General features: G+C 39.3%; 4 protein-coding genes across 6 annotated transcripts; 2 read left to right on the top strand and 2 right to left on the bottom strand.

The window, feature by feature from the left end:
- The first annotated feature begins 3,749 nt into the window (after positions 1-3,749).
- LOC6651485 (nuclear pore complex protein Nup88) lies at positions 3,750-6,118 on the top strand. The gene is made up of 2 exons (XM_002072634.3): positions 3,750-3,921; positions 3,978-6,118. Exon 2 carries the CDS (start codon positions 3,983-3,985, stop codon positions 6,086-6,088), a length of 2,106 nt encoding a protein of 701 aa, XP_002072670.1. The 5' UTR covers positions 3,750-3,921; positions 3,978-3,982; the 3' UTR covers positions 6,089-6,118.
- A 619-nt stretch (positions 6,119-6,737) lies between these two features.
- Positions 6,738-7,063, top strand: LOC111519410. The gene has a single exon (XM_023180143.2). The coding sequence runs from the start codon at positions 6,789-6,791 to the stop codon at positions 6,933-6,935; it is 147 nt and encodes a 48-aa protein (XP_023035911.1). The 5' UTR covers positions 6,738-6,788; the 3' UTR covers positions 6,936-7,063.
- Positions 6,957-8,375, bottom strand: LOC6651484 (glycine N-methyltransferase). The gene is made up of 4 exons (XM_002072633.4): positions 8,124-8,375; positions 7,934-8,061; positions 7,619-7,875; positions 6,957-7,328 (listed from the first exon to the last, which is right to left on the bottom strand). Exons 1-4 carry the CDS (start codon positions 8,336-8,338, stop codon positions 7,059-7,061), a joined length of 870 nt encoding a protein of 289 aa, XP_002072669.1. The 5' UTR covers positions 8,339-8,375; the 3' UTR covers positions 6,957-7,058.
- Positions 8,376-10,343: 1,968 nt separating this feature from the next.
- Positions 10,344-18,463, bottom strand: LOC6651483. Of its 3 annotated transcripts, none has more exons than XM_047009260.1 (7): positions 17,892-18,463; positions 13,694-14,057; positions 13,396-13,637; positions 12,500-13,324; positions 12,104-12,398; positions 11,705-12,024; positions 10,344-11,602 (listed from the first exon to the last, which is right to left on the bottom strand). In XM_047009260.1, the coding sequence occupies exons 1-7, from the start codon at positions 18,128-18,130 to the stop codon at positions 10,705-10,707; spliced, it is 3,183 nt and encodes a 1,060-aa protein (XP_046865216.1). In that variant the 5' UTR covers positions 18,131-18,463; the 3' UTR covers positions 10,344-10,704. The 3 variants fall into 3 exon arrangements, with proteins under 3 accessions (XP_046865216.1, XP_015032379.1, XP_023036070.1); XM_015176893.3 differs by having other exon boundaries at positions 12,104-12,356; XM_023180302.2 differs by having other exon boundaries at positions 11,705-12,021; positions 12,104-12,356.
- Between the last annotated feature and the right edge of the window lie 784 nt (positions 18,464-19,247).

Raw genomic sequence — 19,247 nt, 5'->3', positions numbered from 1 at the left:
ACTCGATTTGCAAATACGAGTAAGTGTGAGACCGAGTTCGAAAAGTGTAGAGGGATTTGGTTTTGCGTTTCGAATGTACTCGTGCAGATCTCTACTATATAACCGTGGAAGAATATGTTTAGTAGCTGTTATATAAAAAGTTTGATGGTTTTGGATCCGTTTAGTCTATATTGAATATGAATGATGTGTATGCAGAGAAGCATTGTGGTAGTCAAACCGATGTTATGGTGATGCTTTTATGGCTTATCAGTCAATTATAACGTGTACGTGTACTAAACAATCCAGATAATGCTCGAATGATTAATTTAATGATGCATATAATGTCGTATTGAAAATAGTCTCATATTAAAGTTTAAGTTTGTAATTAGAATTACTAATTAGAAATAAGATATGTATGAGGCGTCGCACAGTGGGGCATTTTGGCATTTTACATTGCAAAAATCATAGCTTCTAAACCGATAAAGCGATTTAAAAAATATGATAAAGAATACCTCAAGCTTCAAAAGAATGTTTGCCAAGAGTGCTGGGTGTTCGTGGTGCTATAATATTCAAGGTCAAAGTCAGAAAATTTTTCCAAGCATGTTTTTCCTTTAAAAATGGAGCGAAATCCGTTTTTTTTCAATAACAAAGGAATTTTTCACTGTTTTAAACGACTATGTATCATTTATTAATGTTTTAATTTTATTTTCTAACATAATTACAATACGTAAAAAAAAAAATTTTTTTTAATTTTTTTAGGTTAATTTTGAAAATTAGCTATTGATGGCTGATTCTTTTCAAAATAATTTTCAATATTTACATCAATATCGAATAAACTCAACATTTCGGGACTATAGTTGCTATTTTCCAAGTCCTTTCGTGATCGCACTTGTCTCAGTGATGCAATAAGTGGGTACGAAGAGGCTGCCAGCATGTTAAAAAGGTCTTTATTTTGTCTAACACGAGAAGTTTTTAATAAGGTGCGTATCAAAATGATAAGACACTTAAAAAATTAGAATTCTTTTCCTCGCCAAATACAAGTTCCTTAGAATTTTACAAAAACAAACATTGAGATCGAAAGAACAAAGAAAATGCTGCAAAATGTTACCGTTAGCTGCTATTTTTAGCATTTTGTGGAAGAGTACCGTTTAATTTTGGAAGTTGAAAAATTTTTTTATTACCTGTAAGCCTAAGTTCGAATTTTCTAAGTGTGGATAAGTTTCAATCTTCCATTTAATTTGTAGATGTAATAAAAACTGAAAATATCAAAGAAGCTAACATCGGCTATGCCGAAGTTTATAATACCCTTGCAGTCCTTGGTAATAATAATTTTACATGTTCAAAATTTGTTTTCTGCAACTCAATTCATCAATATACAAACAAAACAATTTTACTCTCTATTTTACAATTATTTTACAATCACATATGTAAATTTCATAGCATACTCAGATTTTTATGAAAATGTTTCTTCTAGTTCTTCGTGAGCTATATGATATAGTGGTCCGATCCTGATGGTTTTCATACTTTATTTTTCCCGGGTAATAAAAAACCCCGAAAAAAAAATTCAGCCCGATAGCTCTTAAGACGGCTGAGTACAACGCATTCGCACAGACGGACGGACTTGGCTATATCAACTCAGCTTCTCATGCTGATGAAGAATATATATACTTTATGAGGTCGGAAACGTCTCCTTCTGTGCGTTACAAACATCTGACCAATTTTATAATACCCTCTGCAAGGGTATAAAAATAAGACTATTTTTTTCGACAAGAACTAAAGTAAGTGTTTAATTGATAATAGGTTAATTTTAATAAAAAATACCCAAACGATCTTCCCATTTTCAGCTTACAATTAGACTTTATCAAAACGCATCCCAATCTCAAACGGGATTACAATTATTGCTATTGAAAACAGACCGTCTGACGCGTAAAGTGAGTTAAAAAAAATTGTTAATTGTTGTTGTCGTTATTGTTAAAAAAAAATTAATTAATTGTATTGTTCTTTTGTCTTGAAATCAAAAAGTAATATCCACATTGGATGACCAAAAGGTAAGTTGAAAGAAGTGAAAAGAGCAGAACGAAATAGATTCTAAATGCTAAAACTGTTCATAGATGCAGAGTGGAATATCTCAGCTTCTTATTGAAGATGCCAAACAGTCAGTGAAGCCTTCTCTTGAATAGATTACCAAGTTAAAAAAGACAATCAAGGATTAAAGGAAGCAGATTGAGGAGTTGCATACAGAATAAAGAATTGAGGTCAATTCTTACGGAATCTGTGTAAAAACGGAATAGCATTGCTTTAAGCACCTAAAGATCAGGAATTTTTGAAATACGAATTGTAAGGGTTAAGAGAATTTAATAAAAACTATTAGGCGAATCGAGATAGAGCGATAAAAGAAAGAATTGGGAAAAAGTAAATACAATAGTTAAACCAGAGGGCCGGGGCTAACTTCGACCGCGTCAAAGTTTGTATACCCTTGCAACTTTTTTGGTAACTTTTTCCTTACCTATAGCCATCAAACTGGAAAACCGTTTAAGCTAAAAGGGCTAATGTGTCCGATAGAACGGTCTTCAATCTTAGCATAGGAAAAAACGAAGATATTGATCAAAATCACTGTTTTCCACCGATCGTTCCTATGGGAGCTATATGATATAGCTACCCGATCCATATCAAATTTGGCACAGTCATTAACAGATATATTAAACTAACAAATGTTTAATTTGAAAGCAATCGCGTCAAAAGTAACGAAGTTATTGACAAAAGTCACTGTTTTCGAAAGATCGTTCCTATGGGAGCTATATGATATAGTCACCCGATCTTGATCAAATTTATATAGTCGTTTATATGTGTAATTAACTTAACAATATTAAATTTCACGACAATAGCTCAGAAAATAACGAAGTTATTAAGAAAAGTCACTGTTCGTGACTTTGCCATTTGTATGGGAGCTATATGATATAGTGATCCGATCCGGCTGAATCCGAGATATACAACGCCTCCAGTATATACAAGCCTACATGCAAAATTTCAGCTCTGTAGCTCTTTCGGTCTAGGAGAAGTTTGCGTTGATCCAGACGGACGGACGGACGGACGGACGGACATGGCGATTTGAACTCGTCTCGTCGTGATGATCAAGAATATATATACTTTATATGGTCGGAGATGCTTCCTTCTATGCGTTGCACACTCTTGACCAAAATTAATATACCCTTTTTGCAAGGGTATAATTAGCAGGAGGCTTCTTGTAAAGAATACTTAAAAGAAACTAAAACTCAATTAACTGATAAAAGTGAATTACTTGAAAGCAATTCTTTACAACTGAATCAAACTGAGAAAAATTAAACAGAGTGCAATATAAAACGGTCGAACGGTTGCAAAGGCCTCTCATCCAGAATTCACAAGATAAGCGATACAATCGACAAAAAACCACAGTGCAAATATTCGTTCGTACTTCTGTGTCCTCGAGCCATTGGATATTTTACCGAACTTTATTAAGATCAGTCTTCTATATGATATAGCTTTTGTACTGATCCGAAATATTACAAAATTACAAAAACAATTATGGTTTTTATATCAGTTCATCAATATTCATATTGCTGAAATACAATTATGTACTTTTCTGTTGCTAAAATAATGTAGTTTTCGTTAATTGGTTTTCAATTTTTAACGTTAGTAGTTTAAGCTATCTGGCAACGCTGTTTCGAAGCTTATCGATAACGATTATTACGACGAGAGTTCAATTTTTTTCGGCGAATATTCAATTTTTTACGGCAAATATTTGCACTGAGAAATATAAGGTAAATAATTTAAACTAAATTGTGTAAAACAATTTGCTACATATTCAGGTGGCAAGCCAGGTTTTCAGTCATTTTATCACATATATAAAAGGAAAAAGTTCTGAAAATAAACAAAGCTACCCGGTCTGCTTGAATATATTATCAGGTACATAAGTAAATGTATATAGTGAACAGAAAATTTAATAGATTTCAATCGTACAGGCAAAATGGCAACTACTGATGTTTTGGGTCTAAATAAAACTGAGATATTTGCAAAAATCCGGGATGGCTTGCCCATTGTGCAAGAATCACAGAATCTCCTGGACTGCAAGGACGATCTTCTTTTCGCGTGGAACTCCAATGACTGCTCATTGCTGGTGAAAAATTGGCGCGCATCTTTGATGGAAGCAGACACAGTACCTGAATCAACTGCAACAAAGCAGAAGAAAATTACTTACCAGACGTTGATACCTTCTAGTACGCTTAGTCTGGACGTGGATCGTGTAGTGGCTTCCAATGAGTGCTCACTGGTGGCTTTGAGTGCGCCACGTGGTGTTTGTATCCTGGACTTGCCTCGTCGCTGGGGACCAGAAGGTTACTTTGATGGTGGAAAGGCGATTATCACCTGTCGCACATATAATCTGGACGGTCAGCTGTTTCAGAGTAATCCTCACTTGGAGGTGCGTCAGATTCGCTGGCATCCTAACTCCGTCTCCGACTCCATGCTGCTGATTCTGTTTAACAACAACACCATCCGGCTCTACAATCATTACAAGCTGATGCATGTGTGGCAAGTTGGTCCCACCATCGTGAGATCCGGGCTGAGAACCTCCGCCTTGGATTTTGGTGAGGCAGCAGTTGACTTTGATATAGCACCGCCTGTGAAATCCAAAAGAGATTTGACAGAAGAACTAGAAGAAAGTGTAAATTTAACAGATAATTCTCTTAAGCAGGACAAGATTGAGTGGCCTCTTGTACTTTTGCGGGAAAATGGAAACATTTATATACTCATGACTGAAATGAGTTCGGACAGAACCCGCCTCCAGGGACCCATTACGATAACCCCTCAGAAAAGGGACAACTATGGACTGGAGTCGTCGTCAATTATGGTCATCCCCTCTTTGCCACCCACTTTGGTTATTGGCGAGTCGAGTGGCAAACTGCATCATGCTCTTTTGCTAGAAGCAGCCACTCCCGAGCATTCGCTCAATGAAGTTGATGATTTTATCGTCATTGAGCCCTCCGAATATGTGATCCATGTGAGAGAGACTGTGGAATTAGAGTTGGGAATAAAATCCGGTACTTCGAAATCGAATTACAAGTCCCCTGTCTACTTAAAACGAGATGTTATCAATGAACTGCGGTACTTTGCATATCACAATGCTGGTCTTCATGTTGTCACCGTGAACTTCATATCCGAATTGCAGCGTTATCTGGAGAGTGAGGCAGAGGAGGACCAGCTGAATTTTACAACGCCCTCACGAGCTGAGTACATACTGTGCACTAAATTTGATTCTAGCGACCACATCAATGCAGTTTTTGGTATTGCTCTACTCCAAACTCCGGCTGGAGTTGTTGTTTTGCTGGGGAGTGGACAGGTAATTAGCCTCAAGCTGGTCGTCGATGCCCAACTGTTAGTTTCACCAAGTGAGCAAACTCTAACGACATCTTCTGTCGAGCAAGGAGAGGCTGGACAAACATTTCAGGACAAGATTAAAAGTATTTTGCAGCGTAGCGTCAATCAGCCCATATTAGCTGATAAGCCCTCCTCCAACGCCAACGAGGGTTACGAGTTGCTTAGCCAAGCCATTGTCGTGCTGCGTTCACAGTACCTCAAACGTCATGAACTGGTGCTTGTCGAGTTTGCTAAGCACATTAATCAAATTCGCATAAAAAGAGATCAACAATTGCAAGAGATTCAGGACCTAGAGGACGAGCGGGAGGTGATTAGTGAGCGTGCTCACAAACTTGCTGAACGTTTTGAGGAAATAAGCGATAATCAGGATTGGCTTGTCCGCAAATGCCATAGACTCCTACAAAATGCCAATACTGCTCTGCCAAACAGCGTTGTGGCTGAACGTGAATTCGCTCAACAGGTGGCAAACATTAATAAGGCTAACAAAAAAATTGCTGCTGCCTTGGAAGATGCCAAGAAGACCATGAACAAACAGCGTTATTTCATAGCCAAAAACCAAGACGAGGTCCGTCAAAATGCATTCGAGTTGCCGGAGAAACAAAATCGGACCATAACCGAGATTCTAATGCAATTGGCCAGTGAAATAGATCGACAGGTCACTGATGTGAAGCGTATAAATAAGATTATTGGTATTTAAATAAATGGCTCTTGCTCATCTTAATTAGAACTACCCATTTGTTTGACATTATCTGTACCGGATTGTGCGGCAACTCCGAATAATCAATTTCGAATTAAGTTAGAAACCTAAACTTAACTGCTTCGACTTTAAAAGACATTTGTCATAACATGAAATTAAGTTATAAGCAATTTTTTATACTCCTAAAGAGGGGATTTTTAAATGAGTTACATCTAAGCGTAACGCAAACAGTACATATACAAATATAGTCTTGATGGAAAAGATTTATTTGACCTTTCCGTGCTTAAAGTATCGGATGATGAAATTATTCGCCTTTTAGTTTTCAGAATTAGTCTCATCGACTTCAATAGAATTTACGATGTTATTAGTATTTTATGAAGTGTGAGTCGTGTCGACTGTTAAAATTTCAAAAATTTTCGTTACTGCATATTGAGTGTAATAGATTGGCACTTTTTCTATTTTATTTTTGCCTTTCTCTTTAATTTTCTCTGTCTCCTCTGTTCTCGTTCTTCGTGTATGTTGAGGTGCTTCTGTGTCTCCGCACTTCGAACGCTATGGAAAGACCATACGAAAACATTCGAAAAAAGAGATTTGCATGTCTAATGATATGTACGGCATTTAGTCATTGCTTTGTTTTTTGCGTTTCGATTGCGTGTTCAGTCAGAGGCAAACTTTTCCCGGAGCTGTTGTTGAAGCTATCATGTCATGGAGTCTACTGAGTTGCCTTTCCACCATCTACACTCGGATGTACAACTTCATTAAGACGACGTCTCCGTTCGTGATCGAGGCCTCGATGGTGACGCTCTATTTTGGCGCCATCGTGGGCAGATACGTACTAATGATTTAAAGAGGATCGAAACTTTTCAACTGTTTTCAAAGTACAAAGTATATTTTGTGTGGCAATGTGTGAATAAGGCAGAGAGATGGCGACAGATGCATGTGAATATATGTGAAAAGTAATTGCTTAAATTTAAACCAAAGTCTTTTCAATTAAGTGTATGTAGAAGGCAGGATTCTTAGTTTGGCTCATTTCCTTGAAGTCGCCGAACAATTTGTGCTTGGCGTGGCTTGTGAAGATTTCAGCAAGGATTTCCTGGAAACGCTTCAATTCATGGGGATAATAGGAAAGGCGGAATTCGCTGGTCAGCTTGTTGGCTTCGATGAGATAATCCATTGAAATTAAAGATGGCTTGCCGCAATAGAACAGGACGGAAGTCTTAATGTCCGCCGTGTGGCTGGTCTGCAAACAGAAAACAAATTTCAAAATAATGCCAGTCATGGGAAAACGCGATTAGAATATTTAAATTTTCGTTGATACCATGGGATGATCATGATCAAGGGCGTTGCATCGCTAGACAGTGGGATTATGAAACCAGCTAACGCTATCAATGAAACTATTGACAATGACGGGGCAACATTATTTAGTTTGCATCAAAATGGGAATGTGTCATTTAATTGTTTTTAATTAATGACGACGACGACGATGATGAATAGCACAATTCAGATCAAGAGATTTAATCTGTAACTTACATTATAGTAAATACTCTTGGCGGGCGTTGCTCCTGTTTCGAGGATGTTGTCATAGTTACGATGATCAATCAAAAGGACACCGCCTGGCCTTAGGCACTTCTCAAAATTCTGAATTGCCTGCTTGTGTTCTCGCTGATCACCGTGACCATCCATCAAGTGAGCAAAGGAGTTGCCCAGACAAATGACAGCGTCGAAGCCCTCCTTAATCTGGTCCTTTATATCATCGTAGAGGGTCAACCAATTGGCCTCTTCAATAACTGTCATAGAAGGATCAGATATTAAACCATTCTCATTCCTGCCAACTCAGACACTTACCCCAATTGTCAAAAGCCGCCTCCTGGCGACGATTCCAGCGTTCTTTCAGTGCATATTTCAACATTTTGTCGGAAGCATCAACTGAGACAACCTCGAAACCCTCCTCTAGAAGCATTATCGAGTCCACTCTGTCAGAAATGAACCCATTGTTTTACTTCCTTTGCGTTAAGTTAAAAATCCTTTGACTTACCCAGTGCCACAGGCCACATCTAAGATTCGTTTGCATCCCTTTTCGCGGAGCAGCTCAATCAGGAAGTTTTTGTAGTTGTCTGTACGCGAATTCTTATCTCCAATAAATATCTCCCACACCTTGGCCGCCTTGCCGTCCGCATACTGATCCCTTACTCCTTCGGCGGATATACCATCTGAGCGGGCAACAAAAACACTATCAGCGGACGTGGTCATCTCTAGCGATCAGCACTGGGTGGCAGGTCTAACACAAATAATTTTTCGTCACGCCGCCACTTGCCACGTTAACTCTGGCCACAAAACGGGAGCAATTTGGTAGTCACCATCTGGTATGCCAACTCATCGTCATCCGTTATCTTATCACTGAAAGACCGCTTTGACGCGCGGCCATCGGCACGGAAACACGAAGCGAGGGAAGAGCCCAGCCCAGCCCCGCCCGTCCAGAACTAATTCCACATCTGCTCGAAGCTGCACGTGTGTGTGTATGAGGTGGCTTTCGCTTTTTGCTATATACATACATATGTATGTACATACATACATATTCATTATACCCCTGACCCTGACCTCCTGGTTTTGATTAACAGTGGGAAAACAAATTCGAAATAACAAATCTGAGGCATTCAAAATAACAGGCGTGTGTATAAAAAGCTGTTAAATCGAAGCAAGTTTCAGTTAACTGTTGTTTTCTCTTTATATATATAATTATTACATATGTATTTCAAATTTTTCAACGAATTTTTCTCAAAGTTAGTTTAATCGAATCACGATTCACTTCAAATTTGCTATAAATATTTGTTGTAAATGAGCCAATTTAACTGTTTGATTGAAAATTACAAGAAGTGCGATAATCGTCTGTACAAGTACATATGTATATATCCGTGTAGGTCAAGGAAGACTTTACAAAAAACTTTGTTTGGGTTCCATTCGAAAATACGTAATAAAACAAAATCAAAATAGCCCATTTATACTGTTATTAACCTTTTTGTGGTAGGGTTACAACATTGATACATGATCCATAATAAAGAAGAAGAAGCATGTCCTGCACGGGGCCTGGACCACCTCCCTGGATCCGTTTCTGGTGTAGGTTACTGATCCTTCCTTAGTTGCACCACTGGCACCACTAGCAGGCACACTGATTTTTAGAGTTTTAGACTTTTTTGTTTTTCTGTCATCTATTTACCTATATGTACTTATATGTAACTAGAACTACTATATTGGTCAAAGAACTAATCGAAATAGGCAAGGGCTTAGCCAGATATGGGCAGGGGAGGTCTGATCGTTATTTGAAGAATTCTTAAAATGTATGATATAAGAAGCTATAAAAGTGAACTTTAAATTCCCAACTACCATTTAAAGATATGGAATGAACATTACAACTCTGACTTCTTTAGCAAGTTCTGCTGATGATAGAACTTGGTGGTTTTTGGTATAGCTACACAGAAATTATATGCTGTCTTTGACTTATATATGTATTTTGATTGTACCAAAGGCTATTTTAGAAAATAAGTTTTTAAGAAAGTTTTTTGTTTGGAGGCAAGATTAAAATAAAATGTTTTGTAAAAGGAATATGATGAAAGAGTATACTAACATGTTTAAATTGTGAGAAGACATAATTTCATAAAGCTTTCTTTAAATCTTTAAGACAATAAAGTATATAGCTAATAGTTGCATTGGATATATCGTTCGAAAAGTCTTAAAATTAGTCAAAAACTTGTTATTTCTTAAGTTTTCGACTTAAACTGGTTTTAAGATTGAGTTTTATTTGATTCTTCTATTTGATTATCCAAACATACTTATAACATGTCTTTATGACGAAAATCCAGATCTAGGAAGGATTGAAAGGAAAAAAAGGAAACAGCCAAATAACTATATATAAGAACCATTTGCGCTCCAAAATGGCTACTTTAGTCAAATGTTGAGATCTAGGTTTGCCCCTGATGAAGGGCCTGAGAATCGTTGGGAGTGCCCATTAGCTATGAATGGAATACACAAAAAGCGACTTTAACTAGGTAATCAGTTTTTCGGAAAGAATGAGAATTCAATTTTTAAAATAGCTTTGTCATCTTGTTATTACTTAGCTCGTTAAGTGTCGCCCATTTGACCCGTACTATCTTTCCGAATTGAACTATTAAACACAGTATTGTAATCAGTATTGTGGACGTGAGTATGTAAAATCGTATATATTTTATTAATCGTAATATATATTAATAAATATTGCACTCTGTTTGGAAGTGGTAGATCTATTGTATGTATGATGGTCTTTATATTGCACCTTGTTACGGATATTAGACTTAGAAATAAAGTCACATCGGGTGTACTTACAACTATGTATGTATGTATGTGTATATATATTTAAACTGATTACATGTAAGATATGATCTGTGATTACGTTTCGCAAGAGAATTACTAAGTACACGACATTCGAAGATAACGTATGTGATAATTATCTTGGGAAACATAAGCCGCTCATAGTTAGGAGTATTATGCCTAGGAAAATATATTCGTATGTGGTATAATTATTCAGATCGGTTAAATCAGCGCGTACGTTTGCGTATATATACATCGAGTATTGGAATAATTATCTATGGCAAATACCCCAACGAGTCTTCCAAAGACGCGCTTACAGCCCGCATAGACTGATAGCTTCCCATTCGGTTCCTACTGACACTGCTTCGCACCGAAGCCGCCTTCTCCATGGCCTTGATACTACAAAGCAGGTCGTCGGCACTGCAAGATTTCTGGGAGACGGCTCCTGGTGCGGCCGTGCCAGCGCGATCTGTGCTAAAGGACTCGCGCGCTCGATATGAGGACTTCCTGGCCGAGGAAACATAGGAACGACAGCTGCCATTGCCCGCCCTCATCGAAGCCTTCTCGCTCTGACCCTTGTTCTGTCCGGACTGGGGACAAAGGCTCTTGATGTCTGTCGACTGGCTCAACTTCATGTCGGCAAATACGGCGGCTGCTTCCACACTCTTTTTAACGCTCAATGCCTCATGGGGTTGCACTGGCTGACTGTTGCCGCCAATGGTGAAGAGCTCATAGTCCAAGCCCAGTTTCTCGGTAGACTTAGCCTTCCTATTACCGCTAGACCGCGACTTGCGTTGTGAAAGGGAGTCATCGCTAATCGGCGCCTGGGAAGCTCTTTGGGCACGTCGTTGGGTGCGTTTGCAATAGCATTTGCTGGCACTGACACAACTGTCGGAGTCGCACCAGGTGGTGGTGTCGGATTGCATGCTGGGCTCCTCCTCGACCATGGAACAGTAACATTTGTCGTCAGACCGGCAGGAAATCAAGGAATGCCGATTGGCTGCCACAGCATTGGGCGCTGGCTTCCGGGAATTGGCCATGGCCATATTCTTTTCATTCTTTTGACGCAACTTGTGGTTCAAGTGCTCGGTGCGCAGGCTGCAATAGCAGCGATCGGCCGAGGCACAAGTGCAGGACTCGGAGTCGTAGCTGCACTCCGAGCAAGACACATATCTACGGAGAATTCAAAATACGTAGATCAGAAGGATGTAGATTTCTTTGGAGTAAATGTAAAAAATCCTTGTATATAGGATGTTCAAAGTGTTGAGGACCTACCCGCTACTGCTGTTTCGATTGAGTCCTTGAAGGGCGTGCTCGTTCCGCACCACGGACACATCAGATCCACTTGTTGCTGCCCGATTACGCTGCTGCAGAGGCTGGACATGAGCTTGGACAAGATTGTGGCTACTAATGGGAGGACCAATTAGTATGGGAGGACTGATCTTGCGTCGTTGCTGCTGTCCTCCAATGGCAGCTGCCTCCTTTGAACGCAACGACTTGGCCTTGGGCATCTTACCGCGGCACGAACGAAACTGACCAAGTTGGAAGACCTTCTTCAAGCTCTTGGCACCAAAGAAACACCCCTTGGGTTTCTTCTATTTCATGGGTAGAGGTAGTTGAATAGATTAGGGATTAGTTTGGATATATCTGACATCTGCGGTCTGGTCAACTCACTTGGGACCCATTCAAACTAGTCTTATGCTTTTGCTTTTTCTTTTGCCTCCTCATAATATTCTTCGAACGTTGAAACAACTCATCCTGAGTGAGGGTCACGGCCAGCTTTAGCAGAAACTCTTTATAGATGGGCTTTAGATCGTTGAAGGACATGCCGTCGGCATCGATAATGGCATAAAGGATGTCGTCAAGGGAATGAAGGTTCTCGTGCAATCGGAATTCATTGAACAGCTCGCTGAAACCAAGTGGGGAACTAGAAGCACAATTCAAATGACGCCAATCAACCAAACCAAACCTTTCCACCAAAAATTAAAATTATTCAACACCAGCCCCCTGCCTATGGGCCCACAGATTATTAGATGGTCTGGGGCCCAAGCTGTCAGCTAGTATACTCACCCTCCACCTCCTCCTCCGCCGCCGCCACTCAGTTTGCCGGAGTGACGACGTGCCGCTCTGGATTTGTAGCGTGTCAACCCGCCTGCATTAAGGAAGCTGCCAGATCTGGGTATGGCAACGCGAGTAAGTATATCTCCATTCGTTTCCCCTGCAGCCACACCCCCCGACACCACGGCTCCGGCACCCAAAGCAGGGCCAGCAGTTGGCTTCTTCGAGTGTTGCAGGCGATTCACATGCCCATTGCTGCACACAATGTTGCCGTTGCCTTTATAGCCAGAACCTGGAATTGTTGTTGGAACAGGAGGCGCCCGCCTAGTCTTGTGGGACTTTCGCTTCCGTTCTTCCGTCGAGGTGTCCACTTCGGCTTCGGCCGCCTCGTTGATCACGTTGCTATTGGAACTGAGTGAACTGTTCGACACTCGCTTTTTTCGCACAGATCGAGATGCTGATGTGCCGACAGCACCCATTCCTTGAACACTGCCGCTGTCCCGAAAGGAGCTGCGCCGCCCACTCACACTGTGTGCCAACTGCGAGCGGGACAAATAGTTGGAGCCCGTGATGGCCGAACTGCTTGCTATGCTAATGCAGGAAACTCCATTTTGCTGACGCGGCGTACGCCGTTTCGTGCTGCGGTGCGAATTGGTGCTGACATGGGCCATCAGGCTCTGGTAGAGAGTCGCCGCTATGACAATGGCATCTTCGGTGCTCTTGCAGATGAAGCCGTGGCACTCCAGCACCTTGGGCGAGCTGGCTGAACGCATGACAACTGCAAAGATCGGAGCATGTATATGGATGTTGTGCTCCACAGACAATTGTTCGTTGGTGCTGGGGAGGGTGAAGTGGTAAAGACCCATTTAGTGTCCATTTATTCAATAGGTTGTGATCAAGTCTCTTACCTTAGCGGCTGAAACAGTGCGGTCTTGTCTATATTATCTGGATCCGTGATCAAAGGCAGAAAGGCGGCTCCGCCATCATCTTCCGAAATAACGAATTTCACCGCCGACCACACGGCAATGTTGTGGAAAGGTGTTATATGGGCGTCGGGCTCATCGGAGCCCAGAGCGTGTGGCACTAAAATTGTGCTCATCTTCACACGCAATCCTGTGGCGCAAATATCCAATGATCCCGAGCAGAGTTTCTGCAGGTAGATGCGATTAGCTGATTGACCACTCCACTTATTGTTAGATGCCTTACCTTTTTGGGTAGTTCACTTAGATAGAGTTGTCGCAGTGGCTCTTGCAAACCCTGCAAACTCGTCACTTTGTCTTTAAGTGGCAGCGATCCTAGGCATGTAACTTCGAAGCTACTGGTGGCATCTTTGGCCACATCGGTGAAGAGCTGCTCGATTTGCGCCTGGACACTGTTGCTTATCCGCTCCACGTCATTTTTAGCCGCCTCGGCCAGAACCTTGGCAGACTCGCTCGACTCGTGCAGAAAGCTGCTCAGCGAACGTCCGTTGTCGCCCGCGGTGCTGGCCAACTCACTACGCCCATACATTATGATGGAGCGCGTGCGATGCGATCCTCGCGGATCATCGAGGCGGTTACTCCGCATCGATCTAGAGCGATAAGAAAAATTAAATCAATTGAAATCATCATCATAAACTATTAAAACATACGAGTATTGCTTAATGGAAAGGAAAAAGTCAATCTTAAAAAAAATGCCTAAAATCAGACAACGAACAGTTTTGGTATTTCTCGACTAAAATAACATATTTAGCCATATAAATTATATCTAATGAAGACGATTAAGTCTAAACATTCATTTTGGTGCAGGGATCTCTTTTTTGTTCCTCAGTTAGTTTAAGGGCCCTGATTCCTAAAATAATTTTTCTTGTTTGGGTCTCGTTTTGGAACTATTGAAAACCACCAAGAATAAAAATTAATTTTTTGTTTTTCTTTTTCAATGTCGTATTTTATTAAAAAACCTTTTAAAATTAATGCAAAACCTACCAACAGTCATTTAAAACATATTAGAAATATTATTAAATTCTCTCAGCTCTTGTCCCTATCAGACTAACATCAACTTACAAACAGATATTATAACTCATGCACTTAGAATATAAATTATTTCTTTTGCGTTATCACAACTTTGTGATTACCCTGCAATAAAAACTAACTCCTAACCTTTATGCGTCCATGGCTGCAACTTCGTCTAAATATGGATATAAAAACGTTTTTTTTTGAGAAATACAGTAAAAAACAGTCTAACAAAATCTCATGAAGTCTTACATAAGATACGGGGACATCCCTCTATCTTATATTTGAAAAATTAAAGTTTTCGATTACATAGTGTATTATTTAAAAAGCTTAACATTAGATTAAAGATTAGACATTACAAAATTTTTACAATAGTTTAAAAATTTTGAATATTTCAGTTGCCTTTTAATCATGCATCAACTGATTGGCTAAAAGACCAAATCAATATAGAAAATTTGTTTCCCAGGCCATCTTGCCCACTCTTACATGTTCACCAGCACTTTAGCGCACCCAGCCAATTCAGCTTACCCTAGTCAAAACCGTTACTGTATATAGCTTGGCTATTTAAAATTGCACTTTAATGAAATTTAATGGAACCGACCGATTAATCGTATTAAGAAAAACAATTGTGGGTTGTTGAAATCAAACCGCATCGGACCTTTTTTTTCTGAAAGTACATCTATTGAATAGCAAAACCCTATTTGGGGTTTTCAAAGTTAGCTCGAATTTTTATTTCTTACATAACCCAAAATGCCACTTTAAGCTACAGTCTAAATTATTTTTCAAAATTAATTTTACAATTTTTCATATCACAAGAAATAGTTATAAATTAAAAATATTTCCAAAACTACCCTAAAATATCAAAGAAGCTAACATCGGCTATGCCGAAGTTTATATACCCTTGCATTCCTTGGTAATAATAATTTTACATGTTCAAAATTTGTTTTCTGCAACTCAATTCATCAATATACAAACAAAACAATTTTACTCTCTATTTTACAATTTGTTCTTCTTCTTCCCTTATTCCGAAAGCAAAGCAACGTACGCATACACATACAGTTTATGTAGCGTTGCGTCTGTATGTGTATGCATGTACTCTGTTGATGACGAAAGACGTAGTAGACAGCAAGCAGCGCTGCCGGCAAAGCTGGGAGCAGAGCCGATTATTATTTTGACTGTAACTTGTGTTATATTTATCCGATCACATTCAAATTTTGGAATCTGGCGTTTTATATCCAATATTATCACATATGTAAATTTCATAGCGATACTCCATTTTTTATGAAAATGTTTCTTCTAGAGCTATATGATATAGTGGTCCGATCCTGATGGTTTTCATACTTTATTTTTCCCGGGTAATAAAAAGCACCGAAAAAAATTTCAGCCCGATAGCTTTTAAGACGGCTGAGTAAAATTCATACGCCAAGACGGACGGACAGACGGACATGGCTATATCAACTCAGCTTCTCATGCTGATCAAGAATATACATATATACTTTATGGGGTCGGAAACGTCTCCTTCTGTGCGTTACAAACATCTGACCAATCTTATAATACCCTCTGCAAGGGTATAAAAAGGGCTTTATTGTAATGTTTTCGAAAACTGTAGCTTAAAGTAGCATTTTGGGTTATGTTAGAATCATAAAATGAATTTATTTAAGCATGAACAATATATCTTAAACAAATAAGGATGATTTAGGTCGAATGCATGAAAAAGGAATCGATATCTAAGTCATATTTAGCTCATATGACGAACTAAAAATAACCACAAATCGAAAAATTTCAACTCGCTAAAAAAAAATTCGAGCTAACTTTGAAAACCCCAAATAGGGTTTTGCTATTCAATAGATGTACTTTCAGAAAATAAGGTCCGATGCGGTTTGATTCTTGGTGATGCACAGTGTAATAAATGCATTTCCAATTTGGTGACTTTTATAAAGACATGATTCTACCCACTTGGTTGTTGATGCTAATTCAACTTGATCTAGATCTAGCTTTCATCTGCTTTTTACACATACTTTCCCGATTTTTCACAATATTAAACCACTATTTATGTACTTATATTTGACCATGCATTTTATTCGTAACTCGGAAATTGATTGCGGTAACAAGTTTTTGTCCGAGAAGCCACAGAATTCACCCCAAAGTACAGAATAAGCCCACTAGGTGGGATCGCCTATTCCTCTAACAATTACAAAAGGCTCTAGAAATAGTTGTCTCAGACAAGTTTAACTTAATGCCACTTGATATGCTTACACTTATGAAATTTTGTTCATACTGACAAATTAAGTGGTCAAATTTAATAATTCCATTTCGCAAGAAGAAATCAAATTATTGTCACTTTTTTTTGATGTTGCACTTCCCACTATTGAGATGTAATCATATAACAAATATATATTTTAGCTTTCAAGTCAAAAATTTCGATGACAGCTTTTGATATGTTTGGCAAATGTTCAAAGTTGTTTTATGTGTTTTTTTTTTTGTGAAAGTTGATGACTGATTAAAGCAAACTAGCCGTGAATTAGCATATTTTGTCTATACGTATGTAAGTATGTGCGAAGTGGCACAGCAATCGACATCCTGCACATGGGGGAATGGGTATGAGTATCCAGTGAATGCCACCCATTGAATCACCAACATCTTCTTTTTTTTTGTTGTTGTATTTTCTATGCGGCACACCGCTCTTTAGTCTGGTTCCAATAGAAGCTATTCTGATGTTTACCGTTGGTTGACATAAAACCGAAAATGCTGATTTCCAAAGAACGTTGCCCCGTCGTCTTTATTGTTATTACCCATTATGGTGAATGTGAATGAAGATGATGCATGGTGGATGGCTCTAGAGTTTTCTGTTTTTTAATCAATTAAATAGTTCGCCCCGTGAATGTGTGTCAATGTGTTCAATATTTATGCATAGAGCAAGTGTCGATTGTTCAAGACAGATCTATCTTTGATCTCCATTTTTCTTACTTCCCAGTCCGAGATGACTTAGCCTTCACTTCAGCCCCGCCAGATCCACCAATGGAAAGAGCAACAGCAACAACATCAACAGCAAAAGCATTTCAAAAGTCAATACGAATTTTTAATTTTCCAACTAACTGTAGTTTTGTTGCTTATGGAAATACAAAAAAAAAAAAAAACCAACAAACGGTAAAAGAAACATGAAATCGAGATGCTGTTTGGTTGGCTCAGACCAGTTTAGCTTAGTTCAGTTAAGTTTAGTTAAAGTTTTTGGGTTTATTTTCTTTCTATTTTGTGGGTTAGAGAACGAAAGTGTATTTCATTTCTATTGAAAGTTGGCTTGATGGCTTTATGGACAACTTAATCGATTTGATTTGAAGCAAGGAGAGCGCAACCAATGGAATCTAATCTAATCGTTTCGATAATTTCGATTATATTTTAATGTTAGAACTCACCTGGAATCATCAAACATCAGATCGATCTTGAGTTTGTATATCGAATTTCGACTGACACTTGAATTGTTTTCAAGCTGATCGCCATCCAAGAGCCGGAAGCCGGAAGAGTTGCTATTGTTGCTATGACTGAGGCTGAGACTGTTGTTACTTCCTCCGGTTGGCTTGCGACTTCGCACGGAGTTCATTTTGGGAATGGGCACGGCTACTACAGTTTGAGAGTCCACTTTGCAAGTGACCATTGCAGTTGGCTTAAAGAGTTTTTTGTTTTACTGGGTTTTTTGTTATGTTTTGTTTTGTTTTTGAGGCTTTTATTTCATCTGCTCAATTTGTGTGCAATTAGCGGTAAATGCAATTCAATTATTCACATTGAATGTTAATTTTTAACATGTTAGCGAAACATCTTTTAACACTTTGCATAGGACAACGGAGAGATGCAGGCGATCCGGTTGCATTCTCGGAGCGGTAGTGCTCCATCGGTGGTGGCAACAACATTCGCGGCGGTGGTGGTTGTGGTGGCGGTGTCGGTGATTGCATGGCGTGTATGTGGATCCATTTATTTATGCTTGGCTCATTAATTAGCTGCAAGCGAAACAAACAGCAGAAAACAAATTATAAAGCAGCACAAATCAAAGCGATTACAAATATTTTTGACTGATAAATTGCCACATAAAATGCAATATTAGTAGTTTGAGAAAAATTTGTTGCCAAACACAAAAGCACACACAAACACACACACAAACAAACTGTGATACGCATTCGGCGTCTCTATCTTAAAGATACTTTCACTGTATAGATAGATACACACATATGTTTTGTTATTTTTGCAGTAATTAGTAAATGCCTTAATACACACACACACACACACACACACACACACACTCACAGATAGAGACCTAACCCAATTGGATGAGCTATTTACTTGCTGATTTATCAATGTGCCATTAAAGGCATTCTCGTCACTAGAGTCACACACACTAGAGTTACTGGCAATATATGCCCCCGATTGCAAAACGTAATCTTGTAATTTTCGGATTTGGTTTGGTTTGCTAAAGTTTTAAGCCCGGCCTCATCCAAGTCCGAGTCTGAGTTCGTTGAATGCCACACAGCGACTGCGAGTGGCCGAAATGAAACGAAACGTCGATGCGCTTCAGAAACACAAAAAAAAAATGAAGTAAACACGAACAACGACTCTCCGAGCCGAAAGAAATGGCCAAGCGAACCAAGAAACAGTTGGGGGGCAGAAGATTCCATGTGGAGGGAGGAGTCGAAGGGTGGTCCAACAATGGCAAAAACAATATTGTCTCTGGCGTAAGTGGGCAGCGTGGCACAATGAAAATGTCTGTCCGTTTTAGTTGT

This window comes from Drosophila willistoni, chromosome 3R, assembly GCF_018902025.1.
Source record: "Drosophila willistoni isolate 14030-0811.24 chromosome 3R, UCI_dwil_1.1, whole genome shotgun sequence".
NCBI lineage: Eukaryota > Metazoa > Arthropoda > Insecta > Diptera > Drosophilidae > Drosophila > Drosophila willistoni.
Note: the sequence above shows the minus strand (reverse complement) of the source record. Positions and strands in the feature narration are given on the sequence as shown.